This window comes from Lithohypha guttulata, assembly GCF_036872675.1.
Source record: "Lithohypha guttulata strain CCFEE 5908 chromosome Unknown scaffold_1, whole genome shotgun sequence".
NCBI classification, from domain to species: Eukaryota; Fungi; Ascomycota; class Eurotiomycetes; order Chaetothyriales; family Trichomeriaceae; genus Lithohypha; species Lithohypha guttulata.
Window position 1 is genome coordinate 4,018,957 of NW_027042750.1, and position 14,961 is coordinate 4,033,917.

The window sequence follows — 14,961 nt, forward strand, 5'->3', positions numbered from 1 at the left end:
GCTGGACGTAAGCAAGACGTATCGAAATTGGATTTGTGTAGCGAGGACATATCAGGAAAAGGCAGGCAGACAGGCAGGCAGATATCTTAACCAAGGGGGAGGGCGAGGGCCCGACACAGCGCGTGGATCAACTCGAAGATGTTGGCAAAGCCGCGATAATACTGAATTTGTTTTGGAAGTAGCTGAGCAATGTTTTCATTATGCATTAAGCCCATTTTCTGCTGCTATAGGTTCTGCATTATCATGACTGCGACAGGTTCGTATGCCCATCTGTGCTGTTTGCAGGAACATTCGTCATCATTCACCCAAGTATTTACGACGTCGAAGGCATCATGGCAGACGCGCGCTGTGCCAGGTTCGATGCAAGACCCTAAGCATAAGATTAGCACAAATTCGCGTATATCACTAACCAAGTCTTACCTGTGTATTCTCGCTTGGATAAGGAGCCTGGCCCTCTGGTACATCCCTACCAGTCAAGAAGTGCATAGCGCTCTCCTTGGGCTTATACTTCTGTGTCTTACCCATCATAGCCGCGTCCTTGCTGAGCTTCTCCACCTCACCGAGGTCGACGTTCTTGTCAGTCAAATAGTTGACAACGCCCTTGACGTAGTCTGGGCTGATGTTCCAGACCTGTGCCAGGTACTTGGTTCGGACCAATTTCGAAACGCCGGCGTTCATGCAGGTTGCGGTGTTGGAGTGGAGATGGTCACGCTGAGTGTCGTCCATGACTCGGTTGTATAGTTCTCGGGCTTGGGTGTATTCGTCGTCGGTGCCTTCGTTCTTGTGGTGGGACTGTCGGCTGACGATGTTGTTTGCGACGGCGAATGGAGCTTCGACGCTTCGCTCGCTGTACGATGGCTTGTCGTAGCTATTTGGTTGGTAGTTCTTTGTGTCTTGGTTGGCGTTGTCCAGTCTCATGAGACCGTCGTAGCTTTGTGGGGCAATGTTTCCGGCCATGAATGGGCAGTTGACGGGGATTTGGTGCATGTTGCTGCCAAGTCGGTACATCTGAGCATCTCGGTAGAAGAACATACGCCATTGGAGGAGCATATCTGGGGAGGATTGGATACCTGGAACGAGGGAAGATGGCGAGAAAGCGGCTTGCTCGACATCGCGGAAGTAATGGTCAGGGTTCTTGTTGAGCACGATCTTGCCAAACTCCTGGAGAGGGAAGTCGCCTCTTGGCCAGACCTTGGTAACGTCAAATGGATCGAAGCTCTGCTGCTCTGCCTGCTGAGGAGTCATGACTTGGACGTATGCAGTCCCTAAGAAAAGGTCAGCAGTGCTCATAAACAGCGTCAAACATGAGCTCATGGCAATTCTAGGCCGAGTGACCACGAAAATTGGCACTTACATTCTGGGAAGTCTCCTTCTCCTTGAATACCCTTCTGGATCTGATTGAACATATCACGCTTGGAATAATCTGGGTCGATACCGGAAAGCTTCTGAGCTGTGGCAAAGTCAAGAAATCTCTGACCGCCCTTCTTCAGGAAGGTGTACTTGATGAGGTTTCGCTCGCCCTTGCTGTTAACCCATGTGAAAGTGTGGTTGCCGTAGCCGTGGAAGTTCCAGCCATCAGGGTGTCCACTATCGGAGAAGAACATGGTGCCGGCGTGGTTGCTTTCTGGTACGTTGGCAAGGAAGTCGAACGTAGCATCGTAGTCGATGAAGAAAGTATTGGGGTTTCTGCTCTGACTTCGGATGTTGTCTGGGCCCTGCATAGGATCACGTACGAAGAAGATAGGCCAGTTTAGACCGACGATGTCGTAGTTACCCTCGCCAGTGTAGAATTTGATAGCGAAACCTCTTGGGTTACGGGCCAGATCAGGGAATTCACGACCGAATGTGACAGTCGAGAATCGCAAGAACAACGGGGTTTTCTTGCCAACATCAGACAGGAAGTCGGCCTTGCACAGGTTGGAAACATCCTTGGTGACTTCAAAATAGCCAAAGTGACCAGAACCGCAAGGGTGAACTCGTCGCTCGACAATCTTCTCTCGTACAAAGGTTTGTTGCTTCTCGAAGAGGAATGGATCACTTGTGACTGGCATACCACCAACATTCAAAGCATGCTGACCATCGGCTGGCCATGGCTGACCAAAGTTGGAAGTGATGTACTGTGAACCCTGGGTGGGTGGCTCAGATGGCTTCGTGACACCTGCTGTGTCTGAAGCGATCTGAGAAGCACCTCTATAGTGAGTTTGGAAGCTGTGAAACTGTGTTAGCAGAGTGACTGACCTATGGAGAAGCCCTGCTTACAAAGACTGGTTGCCATTGTTGTATGTCGCCATTTTGAGTACTTCTTGGTAGCTGTTGAACAGGGGAATACCAAGAGAATCGAGAAGAGGAATTTTATAATGGGATTGTCGAGCTTGGAGCTCGGGTATTACTCTTTCCCATGATGTTTGCTCTACGAGGACACGCTGTTTCACTTCACGTCATCATATTGTAGCTCCAAAGCCGTGAGCACCGATGCTTCAACAATATGGCCTAAACAGTGCATGATTGTCTTGGAAACTCGTCATGATGTACTTGTTGTTACTGTAGCGTCAAACGAAAAGACTTGCATGTCATGAGTAGCGGAGAACATCAAATCCGAGATCAGCTCTACGCACGGGCTTGTGGATGCGTCAAGTACTGCAGTCAGCTGTACATGGAAGAAAGTGTGCATCTGGTAGGAAATCTGAAATAGTTGCCCCCAGATACGAGGTCTGTGGAGTTTGATTGGAGCAGGCGGATGATATGTCCGGAGTATTGATTCGTCGCCGTGTGTACTGCAAAACGGCTTCACCACGAAGACTCCAACACTAGCACGAATCACGTTCAAGCCGTAGTCATCTTATGGAGGGAAAGCGACGAATAGCGAAGTTAGTATTTCTCTTACGACAGGAAAAGCACTAAGCCAGCGGTATTTGCATGAATACTTCCATTCAAGATGTCTTGGCACCAAACACTTGATAACCTGTATTGTTAGTGAAGGTTTCTTGGATCTGGCTAGATATGCTCAGTCTGTGTAAAGTTGGTAGCCGACATGCAAAAATGAAGAATATATAGTGGCCACACTGTTGATGCGCATAGATCGACCGCTGCTAGGTTCTGCGAAAGAACCTGATATAACCCATTCTGCTGGTTGGAAACATTTGGTAGTATTTCAAAGTAATTCCAGAATGACTAGCTTTTCTGAGAAGTGATCACCAGTATCTAATGCGTCTATATTGCCCCGACTGTTTTCCTACCACTCAAGCATTTGTTTGTACAGCAAGACTATTGATATGACAAAGCTCAAGGCAATCCGAACAAATTTGCCTGACTTGGCTAGGTGAGCTCGAACGATTAGGTCGTGGTATAGACAACTTCTGGATTTGATCTAGATCTGACCAAATCAAACTAGAACTTGTAGACCTGCTCTTTCGAGTATCCCAGTTCCTTCAAGATACCACTAAGGTCGCCCTGATCGGTAGGGCTAACCTTGGGTCCAGAGACTGTCTTGTATAGAGGTGGAGGACCACAGACAAAGACTTTGATGTTTTCTGACTTTGGATCTGGCAAGACCTGTTCAAGCACGTCCTTTGTGACGAATCCCTTACCATGTGGCCAGTCCTTGGGTGGCGTATCCAGGGTGTAGAATGTCTTGAATCTTTGGGGGTACTCTTTCTCGAGCTTGTCAAACTCTTCTCGTAGCAGAATATCTGCTTCGGTTTTATTGCCGAAAATCAATGACACTTTGGTCTTGTCCTCTGGGTTGTTGAAAATTGCGCGCATGAGTTGGAACATGGGTGTGATGCCGGTACCACCTGCGATAAGAGCGACGTGGTTGTGCTTGTTGGGAGTCCAGGGATACTTTGGAATAGGTCCTTTGATATCGAGGGTTTGACCAGGGCTCATGTCGTGCAAGTGGGTGGACATGGGACCATTGGGATACATCTTGACAAGCAGATCCATGTGGCCTTGGACGCCCTCGTCACTGACGGGTGTGTATGGACGTATCGTAGGCTTCTCGGCATCAGGGCTCTTGTATTTTGTAATTACCGCAGCTAAACAAAGTCAGCATATCGAGTGGCAAGTTGCCGAATTATGTCCTCACATGTAACGGGTAGACCAGATGTCATGTCCTCCTCTGGAAGAGCGAATATGAATCGCTTTGTGTCATGGTTGTAAGGCTTGACTTCTTTCAACTTGAGGGAAATGAAGCCCTGGTCGCCTCCTGTGAAAGCTTTCTTGGTTGACGACGAGGTGTCGCCAGCCTGGGCCTCAGCATGAACAGGGTGCCGTTGGTTGCCCAGATAGGTGTAGCCAAAGAGACCCGAAGCTGCAGCTGCTCCTGCGACTATCCATGGCGTCGCAGTTGACTGAGGAGTCGAAGTCTTCGATGAATAGGTTCGGAAGGACTAGCACTGAAAATCAGCGAGTATCAAGATAAGCATCGCGAACTTCGCACCTGCTTTGCTGGCGCTGCAGCACGGAAGGTTGCTCGTGCGAACATTCTGTCTATACACAAAAGCTTTTATCAGTGAATGGCAATGATGAAGGGAAACAATTGATCTACAGAATATCCTGGCGAATTACGTGGATAGCTCGGAGTTAAGGAAGCTCTCTTCACTGCTCTCTATTTCTGAAGCTTGACGTCGATCAATTTGATGCCTCATTGCCTGAAATCTTCACGACACCGGATGTCTGGAGTCGAATAGTTGCACTACCTTTCGCAGATCGCACCGCAAGAGATGAGCTTTGTGGACAGTAAAACCGTGGAAGTGAGCAGACTAGCCATCAGAACTGTACGACTGCCTCAAACGAAGTATAGAGATGACACATTGGAGGAATTTGCTGCGAGATCGTGGAGCCCAGAAAAGCATCACGTTCCTGGGATTATCGATCCGCTCTCTTGCAACAGGCTTTGACTATATCGCAGTGATGTGTCAAGACGATCCGATATTGACTGTACTCAAGGCCTTGCACCGAATTGATTAATCTTCTGTGCCGTCAAAATGATTGTTCAGCCATGGTGCGATTATCTCGAGATCAATTGGCTCCTGAACCTCGAAAAACTTACTACTGGACAGCAACAGCTCGGTAATGATGAGCGACGACATTGCTGGTCACCTGCTAATAGTCCATTGCCTACCGCTGGCACAGATAGGAAAGCAGTATGATATCTGATCCTGGTTTAGCAATCAGAATACGGCAATTTGCTGGCAAACAGCTCGTCGCCGTACGTCTCAGGGGACAATGATTCGAGCTCAAAACTGCTACTCATAATCTTCAGGCCCTACCATCAAGCTTGGTAAATGCCTCTGGTCCGCCGGGGATCTGAAGCCAATTCCGCTCATCATATGTCTCGCAGCCCTCAATGCAGTGGAACGTATATATTATACGACCCTTCTGACTTAGGTTCTTCTCACTCTTGTGCAGAATGTTTCCATGAATCAGTACCAACGTGCCAGCAGTGACCTCGCCTAGCACGTAATCTTCGTCTTCACCTTCTGCATCGTCTTCGTGCTGAAACTCTCTTGGCCAACGTCCTTCCCCTTGAACTGGCTCGAAAGTTGTTCCACTATTGTCTTGCTTGCGTACGAATCTATGCTTCACTGGCGCTCGTCTATGACTTCCAGGTGCGAAGCTCAAGCAACCATTCTCTACCGTCGCGTCTTCAAGCGCGATCCAGAACCCTACAGCAGATGGCAAACTCGTGTATAGAAACGTGCTGTCTTGATGAGGAGGCACAGCACCACCAATCTCTGGCTGCTTGCAAATAACCATACTCTGCAACATCCGAGGATCTCTGTATCCCAAATCTCTTGCAATGGCAGCATTACGCCATCCAACCTTGCCCTGATGGCTCACCATACCAAAGTCTGGTACCAGCCCGTGCAAATTATGCCCAATCTTGTTTATAGCTCGTTCTTTTGGCTTCGTAAGCTCGCCTGTTTCTTTATCAAAAGCATCTTCTTCGAAGAAGAACCGGACCTTGTCCCCGGACTCGAGGAAGTAGCTATCGCCAACGTGTTCTTCGTTTTCGCCTGTTGTAAACTTCGTCATGGGATGGTCAGCCAGAGAAAAGTCAGCAAGCATGCCATGGGTCTTTGATAGCAGGTTCTCGCATGTCTGTTTGGATAGGTAGTCAGGTACTAGAAGATAGCCATTCTCGTGAAAGAAGGCGACCTGTGCTGGTGTGAGTCCTTCTACCGTGTTTGATACGGCAGCATCTGGCAAGTCGCGGGAGGGTGCCATGTTGCTAGATGGAGCAAATTGAATTGGAAAAGTTAGTGCTACACGTTACGCTCTTCTCCAAGTAATTCGATCTGAACGGTAAAATGAGCAAGCTAAATCATCCCGAGGCTCGGGTCGGGATTCAAAGATTCGTATATCTTGCTAGGGACCTTTCGCGTGAGCTGCGAGAAAGTTGCAATTACGAAGAGGCGAGAAGAAACCGAAGTGTACCACTACTTGTGAAGAAGAACTCCGCATATTGCTCCATGTTGGCCATACCAGGACAAGTTGCGCCAGTTGTACACGACAATTTACACGTATATCTCTAAGCCTCGCTACATATTCATGCAAACATGCAATCAGTGCCTCCTGCGTCTGTTCGGATCTCCGAGACCGGGCCTTAGGGTGCGCAACATGTGAGCTATATCCCTTCGAAGAGGCCAAGCTTCGTAAGCTACCGCCAGCTCGACAAGAAGATCTGCATGAATCGCACGCACTCTCACATCGCTCAGATCGTGGTAACCTCCATACAAAGGGTCAGTCAGTTTGGGCACAGTGGCTAAGAGGTCGTGATATACAGCACTGTTCTTGCTTCCCACTAGCCGCTCAAGGACATCTTGTAGCGTGGTATAGATGCCAGTATTCATCATGTGATTGATATAGTCAAAGCAAATCTGCCGTTCTGCTGTATTGATACTTGCAACAAACGACGCTTTCGGGATAAGCTCAAGCAGCATCAGAGGTTGGTGAGGATAGAAGTCCAAGTCCTTGTGGCACAAAAGGGGCTCATGATCTTGTCGGTTGAAATTGAGGACTCCGTAGATGTTGGCACGGTGGTCGTCAATGGCTTTGACGTAGGATGATCGGTTGTCTTTGAACATCTCTCTATGGCGAGTTTTTATTTTCTCGAACGCAGGCTTGAGTTCTTGCAGTCGAGCTTCATAGGGACCCTTGTCTTCTGGGTAAGCCTTCCTTATGTTAAGCAGCTCTTTTTCCAAGGCTATTTGCTCACGTGCTAGGTTCTCCACCCTGTTATAGCGATTGTACAGCGTGTTCATGCGATTCCGCATCAACATCCACTTCCACCTGATATCGTCATGTGGTACCAGTCGAGGAGAATACGATGCCACTCCAAAACCAGTTCGCTTGAGTCGGCGTTTCAACCAGGGCTGTATCTGGAGCTCTTCCAACAGATCTAGTTCAGCACGCTGTCTAAGGTAATTGCCCATCCATTCCGGATGGGCCTTTTCGACCTCATCCCAGAGATCAAGATATTCCTGAATAACATCCGGCTTGTGACGCAATCGTGAGAGTAGGCCAAAGTTTTCCGGAACAGGGTCGACGGCGATTGAATAGGGTTCTGGTTCAGGCTGTTGCCGGTGCACAGGAACATCAAAACCAGCTTGTCGCTGCCTTTCCTGAACCTCACGGGTCCTCTCGATCTCGGCAGCATACCAAGGACGATTCCACTGGCGGTCATATCCATCGCCTGGAAAACTACTGACGATCTCTCGCACATCAAAAGCTGCGTCTAGGTGCCTCTGGACCCTCGTCCGGAATGCTGTGCTTCTCGGAACAATATTGACACGATCCCTTATGGGTACCCACACAAGCAACTTGTAGAGGCCGTACTTGAAGTAATCAACAAATTTGGACTCGGTTAGAGTAAGACTGCGACAGAACTGGCCAATCATGGTCTTTGCAAAGGTACCTGGACCTAGTTGTTTCCTGGCCAGATTTGCAGTCACGATCAGTTGTGGATTCCAAGATTGTCGTACATCAACGGCCTGGCTTTTTGCCTGAACATGTTGACTAAAGGGCAATTCCCCAGCTTGGATGAAAGGCGCGTGGAAGTCCTCTGCGTAAACATAATTTGAGTCTGGTTGGTTCAAGAGTGGCTCGATCTGAGTGGCATACACATCTCTTTCAGGCTCGGCAAGAACATGGCGACGTGGCTTCAGGGCTGCATTCAGAGTTTGGGACCAGACAGCGGCTCCTGGATGGATATCGATAATGTCAAAGGTGCCAGGGGCAGGGAGTGTAGGTCGTAATATGTCAATAGCTTGGTCACATAACTCTTGGTTGATGATATCTCTGCGCTTGGAATCGTGCTTATTCTGGCGAAACTGAGCTGCTAGTTGATGAGCGCGGTCTACAGTGGCTGGCGATGCTAAGGATCCTGGCTTCGAAGCCGTGAGTCTTGCCCCTAAAGACCGACTCACGCGCATTCGCAGATTCCGACGATAGATCGAAAAGCATATAGTATCTTGTACGCGTGTAGAAAATGCTTGCCTGGAGATGTGATTCAGGATTGCCGCAGAGATTGAGGTGGTTTACTATTTTGTTGGTGCTAGGAACAAACGCGTGTGATTCGTAAATCTGACGTGAATGAACATTTTGCACTAGCTTGGAAGTTGGAGACATCTTTCTTTATGTCTCGAGGTCGATGTCGCAAAGACGATTCACTGCACCCAATAACCGTCATACTTTTCATCTTCCCATCAGCCTCATCTTCTCTCCTATACCTTCGAATCTACATTGACGTCTGTACATCGCTAGCTTCCTGCATCTGTTGTAATTTATTAGTTTGCTTTGAAATTGAGCACAAATGTCGGCGTCGGGATTGCACATCGAGCAAGCATCGAACTCGTCATTATGGGATCGCGTGTCAACATGGGTATCTGAGAACAGAGCGGTTGCATATACTATCGCCGGAACCGTCGTGGTAGTCACAGCAGGCGGAGTGGTGTACTATCTGTCCCATTCGCCTGAAAAGAACCTTGAGGCGCAAAACCATGCAAAGAAGAGCAAGAAGGAGCGACGGAAAGAGAAGAAAGAGCAACAAGAAGCTGCTTCTCGTGAACAGCCTGAGAGCGGCGTCAAGCTGATAGATGAGGAAGCTGGTATGCTGCACAAGCTCTAGTAACAATATCGTATTGCGAACTAATCCGTCCATCTAGCAATTGGTGTTCAAGCTCCAAAACCTGCAACAGTCGAGGCCGAGGATGAGGTACCAGAGATCACCGAGTCGACTGTTGAGGCTTTCTCGCCAGAGGTACTGTTGTTTGCACCTTCTTGTTGGTTGATGCTGATATTTCCTTTTCCAGGACCGCAATAACTACGCTGCGAAATTAAAGGTTGCTGGTAACAAAGCCTACGGATCTAAAGATTATAACAGCGCCATTGACCTATACGGCAAAGCCATACTCTGCAAGCCCGATCCTGTCTACTACTCTAATCGAGCCGCCTGTTACAATGTACTTAGTGAGTGGGACAAGGTTGTGGAAGATACCAGCGCGGCCATTGCGATGGACTCGGAATATGTTAAAGCTCTCAACCGACGAGCACATGCTTACGAACATCTCGGGAAGTTCTCAGAAGCCTTACTTGATTATACTGCTAGCTGCATCATTGACGGATTCAAGAATGAGCAAAGTGCTCAGAGCGTCGAAAGACTGCTGAAGAAGGTCGCCGAAAAGAAAGGAAAAGCAATTCTCGAGAAGAAGGGCAAGAAACTACCAAGCGCAACATTCGTTTCCAACTACCTCCAAAGCTTTCGTCCTCGGCCTGCGCCAGCTGGTCTCGAAGAGTCTGCTGAACTAGACGAAAATACTGGCAAGGGCCAACTACAGCGCGGTCTGGCAGGCATGGGCAAGAGAACAAGTGAGGGTTATGAACGGGCAGCCACTGCCTTCAAGAAGGCTCTCGAGCTTGGAGACTTGGGCGAGTATGAAGCGTTCGCTCTCAACATGCGTGGCACCTTTGCTTACCTGGAAGGCGATGTCGAGAGCGCACTCAAAGATCTGACTGACGCCATTGAGAAGGACCCATCGTTATCGCAAGCATACATTAAGCGTGCCAGTATGCAACTAGAACTGGGCAGCAAAGAACAAGCATCAGCCGATTTTGAACTGGCTGCACAACAGAATAAGGACGACCCGGACATTTATTACCACCGAGCACAGCTCCACTTCATCCTAGGAGAATGGGTCAACGCTGCCAAAGACTACCAGAAGTCTATTGACCTTGATCCAGATTTCATCTACTCACACATCCAGCTCGGTGTAACTCAGTACAAGATGGGATCCATTACCTCGTCCATGGCAACGTTCCGAAGAACCATCAAGAAGTTTGACAAGGTTCCTGATGTCTACAATTATTATGGTGAGCTTCTGTTAGATCAACAAAAGTACACCGAGGCAATCGAGCGTTTCGAGACCGCCATCGATATGGAGAAGCAGCAAAACCCAACGAACATGAATGTGCTGCCTTTGATCAACAAAGCCCTCGCCCTGTTCCAGTGGAAGCAAGATTTTAAGCAAGCCGAAGAACTGTGCGAAAAGGCTCTCGTCCGTGAGTGCAACAATTCAACGTTATATTGACACATGCTAACTTTGTTCTAGTGGATCCTGAATGCGATATCGCTGTTGCTACCATGGCACAGCTGCTTCTCCAGCAAGGCAAGGTCACTCAGGCACTCGAGTATTTTGAAAGGGCCGCAGAACTTTCAAGGACGGAGGGTGAGATTGTCAATGCTCTGTCGTATGCTGAAGCCACACGAACACAACTCGAGGTTTCGGAGAAGTATCCACAATTGCAAGCACGACTACAACAGATGGGCGCCAGTGGGCTAGGGAGAGGTCCGGGCATGTGACAAAATCAATAGGTCGTTCTTCACTTTTGGCGTAGATTTATTTCTGCGAAGCTGGAGTCGGCTGGATTACATTAATTCTCCACTTCGCGCCCATCTTGTACATGTACAATGTATCATCCTTTTTCAACGGAGCAGATTTGTTCACAGCTGGTCACGACCATGGTCGAGATGGCTGATGCGGAGTAATGAGTTTTACGAGGTGAGGTTCGATATTTCGTGAACCAGCATGTCTTGTCTTGCCATTCTTGATAAACAACCACAACGATTCTGGCACTGGCAGTGCATGCAGTGTTAGCGCCAGCACAGGTCATGTGCAAGAACACGTCGGAATGCTCTGAACTCTTACTCGTAGGCACACGTAATTAGCTAGCCAGTCACGGCAATTATAGTCCTTATCGATTTCACGCCGCAAAGAGGGGTTCTCCAATTCGCGTCCTCCCGAGCATCTTTATCACTTACACTCCAGGTTGAATACTGTTTTGGGCTGTTCTGCCTGCAGTGTTCTCGTTCCCACTTCGTAAGGCAAGAGCGAGAACGCGGTTTGTCCTGCTCACTCTTGTGTGACTCTTAAGTCCGTCACAAGCCACCAGTCGAAAGGCGATTGATGCAACTTGTCCGTGAAACGTGAAACCCGATCATTGGCGCAGCCCGACATGCCTACCTGAGCTCAACCATTGCTGCTACTCTCTCTCTCTCTCTCTCTCTGCCTTCTTCCGATTGTCTGACCATTCCAACTAACCTCTGCTCCCAAAATTTCACTCCTTCGTACGGACCTCGTCGGCGACTAGTATACACTAGCTGGTCTTCGATTTACACTCAACCAGCGAATTCACGAACCAGATAGGGCGTACATTCACCTGGCACTACCCCTCCCAACCCTCCGCAGTCCGGTTGCCTGCAGTCAGCAGGCTGATATCACTCAAAGCAGGTCTCAAATATCGTCGATTGTCTTACTCAACTCTAAGCCTCGACCACACCTGATCTGACTTCGATCTACTTAAGCTAACGATGCCTCCTTCTATTGAGGTCACGGACTACCAAGTCAGAAACAGGAAAGGTACTTTCATGAGCCAAGCCACGCTCACTGATCAGGCTAACTTTCTAATAGTGACGATCCACATCTCCGACGTCAATCAACAGGAACTCTACCCTGACCGCATTATCACTCTTGAATACCCAAGCTGGACCTACGATATTGGCCGAGGCAGTTCCAGTGACGAAGCGATTGTGCCGGGTCCAGACAATGCCTGGTTTACCTCAAAAGTTATGTCAAGACAACATGCTACGTTAATGGCTCATCCGGAAACAAAGATAGTCACTATACGAGACACTGGTTCGATGCACGGCACCTTCATGAATGGTGAACGAATCATAGGAAAGCCGACAGAGCTTCTACAGGACGACGTAATCACCTTCGGCACTGACATTGTGCGGCAAGCCGAGTCGTTTTCACCTCTTAAAACCAAGATTGCTTACGAATGGCATGACGAGAACGACCAGTCTTCAGGCACAATAAAGACCTTTCAGAACAGCTTTTCTGCTGACTATAGCGAGGAAGAAATGTATAGCGATCTAGACGACGAGGTTGAGATCGTGCATGAATCAGTACGAGCTCGACAACCCAGTGTTGAAATCGTGAAAATGGCGCTTCCTCCTCAACCAACCACACCGTCGACCTCTACCTCACCAAAAACAAACTCTGACACGAATGCACGGTCATCTAGCTCAGCTACCACCAACAGCCCAGTGAGCGAGAAGTGTAAAGAAAAGGACAACGACGGCCCTATTGAGCAACATTTCGATGATGACATTTCTCAGCTTGGTACTGAGATGGACCATCGATTCGAGCAAGCTAACCTTTCTGAGTCTGAACAAGAGACAGATATTCCTGACTCGGATATTGAGAACGAGGTGTCCATTTGCGAAGTGGAACCACCTCTGAAAGGTCAGTCTTCATCGAAGTATTTCTTTAATAGGGCCATCTTCGACAAGCCTAACTTCCTGCCAGTGCCACAGAACCTAGTGATGCGACAGCCAAGTCCATCGGATGCTGCTATGGCTAAACCTAGCGGCGTATTGCAGCCAGGAATTCAACCCACATTCCTAACCGCGCCTCGTTCCTTGTTCGAATCTAGTTCTACTGACACCACTCCAGCCCAAAATGCCGTACACAACCATGGTGACAACCTTCCTCCATTCAAAGTTCCCATGACGCATGACTATCATGGGTATCCATCACCCTTGTGGCCTCCACGAAACCCGTCGAGCTTCTGTGGTACCACAGGAGCTGCTAATAGCTTCGAGGCTTACAACTCGTATGCATTGCCTGCATTTCAGAGAGACCTGTTCCCGAGTCATTCGTTCTTCAAGCCAGTTGCAACCAGCAGCTCTGCACTCCAGTCTCAGCAGCTATCAGGCTGCCTAGCACCACCTTTCCCAAGCACCCAACTTTCTCACACGGCGTTATCACCTATGGCGTCACCAAAGCTTACAACGCCTCCAGATAACTATCATAGCGAATCATTGAAGCGTAAGGCGGAGGAAATATCACAAGCAGAGGAAGGTAGCGAAGACGAAGACGACGAGTCAATACCATCCACCCCTCGAAAGAGTGGTTCGCTAACCCAGGCTCGATCTCCAAGCTATGCTCGTGAGCCATCGGCAGTGGCCATAGAAACAGTCAGTCCTGCCTCGCACGAACCAGTGGCCTCATCAGGAGCTCTTAAGGAACTTGCAACAGCAGATAAAGCGACCGAACACAGAACAGCAGCTCAACCTGCATGTAAGATGCAAGAGAGTGTAACTCAGGCCGTCAACTTGCTTAAGCCTCTCGGGGAGAATCAGAACATGCCTGAGGAACCCCCACGCAAGATGATCAAGGTCAGCACTGACAGCAACTCTGACGCTAGACGACCGATAAATGCCAAGACCATCGTCAAGTATGCCGTTACTGCCCTGGCTGGAGCCACAGCTGGAGCAATTGGTACCGTGATTGGGCTTGCCTCCCTACCCCAGGATTATTTCGTTTGATCTGTGGCTCGAAGAATACAGTCAGCTTAGGGGTAAAGGTACGATTCGAGAGAGGTATATAATACACGCTGCACAGGACGGTAGAGGAGATTGGCTTGAAACATAATTAAGTGGCACTTGAGGTCATCGATGTGGTACTGGAGTTAAGAGCAAAACTCTGCCACATCGGAGTCAGGCAACGGACCACTTTTGTGGTGGATACATGAACAAGGACAGGTGGAAGACAAGCTAATAGGACGGTATTAAGCACGATGAATTGTGTTGAGAGCTCGTGCTCATAGGAGTTTTGTGAGTGGGCTTGCATACATACGGATTATATGCGCAAGCATAGAAGTCTTCGACGTGACCAATGTTTACACATGGCCACAACGAACTAGTTCTTATCCTCGTTTGGAGTTGTGGACGTCGTCTCTCAGATTTATATGTCCAGATGTGCTCTTACAAGGATCAATGCGAACAACAACACAACGTAATGAAGTATAGATGGTATGTAGCAGAGCTACGTGGCTTTTGGCTGTGCAATGTGATAGAGCATTTCACGAGACAGTTTGTTCTTTGTAGATCGATAAACACTTAACAGAGGCAAATGTATATTGGAGCGAATGGAGTACTGTACTTGGTAATCTAGTTGAGGAAGGAGCTCGAGGCTGGCATACCGCCTTACCCAAAACAGAGAGCTTCTCTGTCGGGGGTGGAGCCTCTCCTTGGCCTTAGCGGTGATCCTTGCTGTTGCGTATAAGAAACGCTCGTTTCCTCGTCCTGCCAGGTGCGTCCACCTCGGCCTAAGAAAGGCCCATTTCGGATTAAGCTGCCCGGAGTGGACGTCAAGCTCAGCGTAAGTGCTGCAGGCGGGCAAGCTATATTCCACGCTGCCAGTATACTGCTGCACTTTTTGGATAAATTGTGTACAGCAAAGTACAACGGAACACGCGACACTGATCCTGCTGCTGGCATCCTTTATTCCTTTCTGAAGCACTTCTCGTCGCTCAGCTTCCTTTGTTTCTCCAATCTCCACTGACACTCTCGTCATTGCGTTCCTGCGCGTCCAGCCACATTGTCTTTTATTGATT

General features: G+C 48.8%; 6 protein-coding genes across 6 annotated transcripts; 2 read left to right on the forward strand and 4 right to left on the reverse strand.

The window, feature by feature from the left end:
- Positions 1-313: 313 nt before the first annotated feature.
- LTR64_001472 (uncharacterized protein) lies at positions 314-2,291 on the reverse strand (the record flags this gene model as incomplete). The annotated part of the gene is made up of 4 exons (XM_064895853.1): positions 314-370; positions 421-1,265; positions 1,355-2,208; positions 2,260-2,291. 4 exons carry the CDS (start codon positions 2,289-2,291, stop codon positions 314-316), a joined length of 1,788 nt encoding a protein of 595 aa, XP_064758540.1.
- A 1,096-nt stretch (positions 2,292-3,387) lies between these two features.
- MCR1 (NADH-cytochrome b5 reductase) lies at positions 3,388-4,483 on the reverse strand (the record flags this gene model as incomplete). The annotated part of the gene is made up of 3 exons (XM_064895854.1): positions 3,388-4,034; positions 4,085-4,388; positions 4,439-4,483. 3 exons carry the CDS (start codon positions 4,481-4,483, stop codon positions 3,388-3,390), a joined length of 996 nt encoding a protein of 331 aa, XP_064758541.1.
- Positions 4,484-5,259: 776 nt separating this feature from the next.
- On the reverse strand, positions 5,260-6,228 carry LTR64_001474 (uncharacterized protein; the record flags this gene model as incomplete). The annotated part of the gene is made up of 1 exon (XM_064895855.1): positions 5,260-6,228. The coding sequence occupies one exon, from the start codon at positions 6,226-6,228 to the stop codon at positions 5,260-5,262; it is 969 nt and encodes a 322-aa protein (XP_064758542.1).
- A 338-nt stretch (positions 6,229-6,566) lies between these two features.
- LTR64_001475 (uncharacterized protein) lies at positions 6,567-8,435 on the reverse strand (the record flags this gene model as incomplete). Its single annotated transcript, XM_064895856.1, has 1 exon — positions 6,567-8,435. The coding sequence occupies one exon, from the start codon at positions 8,433-8,435 to the stop codon at positions 6,567-6,569; it is 1,869 nt and encodes a 622-aa protein (XP_064758543.1).
- Positions 8,436-8,815: 380 nt separating this feature from the next.
- Positions 8,816-10,861, forward strand: TOM70 (TOM (translocase of outer membrane) complex component; the record flags this gene model as incomplete). The annotated part of the gene is made up of 4 exons (XM_064895857.1): positions 8,816-9,110; positions 9,168-9,262; positions 9,315-10,560; positions 10,611-10,861. 4 exons carry the CDS (start codon positions 8,816-8,818, stop codon positions 10,859-10,861), a joined length of 1,887 nt encoding a protein of 628 aa, XP_064758544.1.
- A 1,008-nt stretch (positions 10,862-11,869) lies between these two features.
- Positions 11,870-13,891, forward strand: LTR64_001477 (uncharacterized protein; the record flags this gene model as incomplete). Its single annotated transcript, XM_064895858.1, has 2 exons — positions 11,870-11,918; positions 11,970-13,891. 2 exons carry the CDS (start codon positions 11,870-11,872, stop codon positions 13,889-13,891), a joined length of 1,971 nt encoding a protein of 656 aa, XP_064758545.1.
- Positions 13,892-14,961: the final 1,070 nt, after the last annotated feature.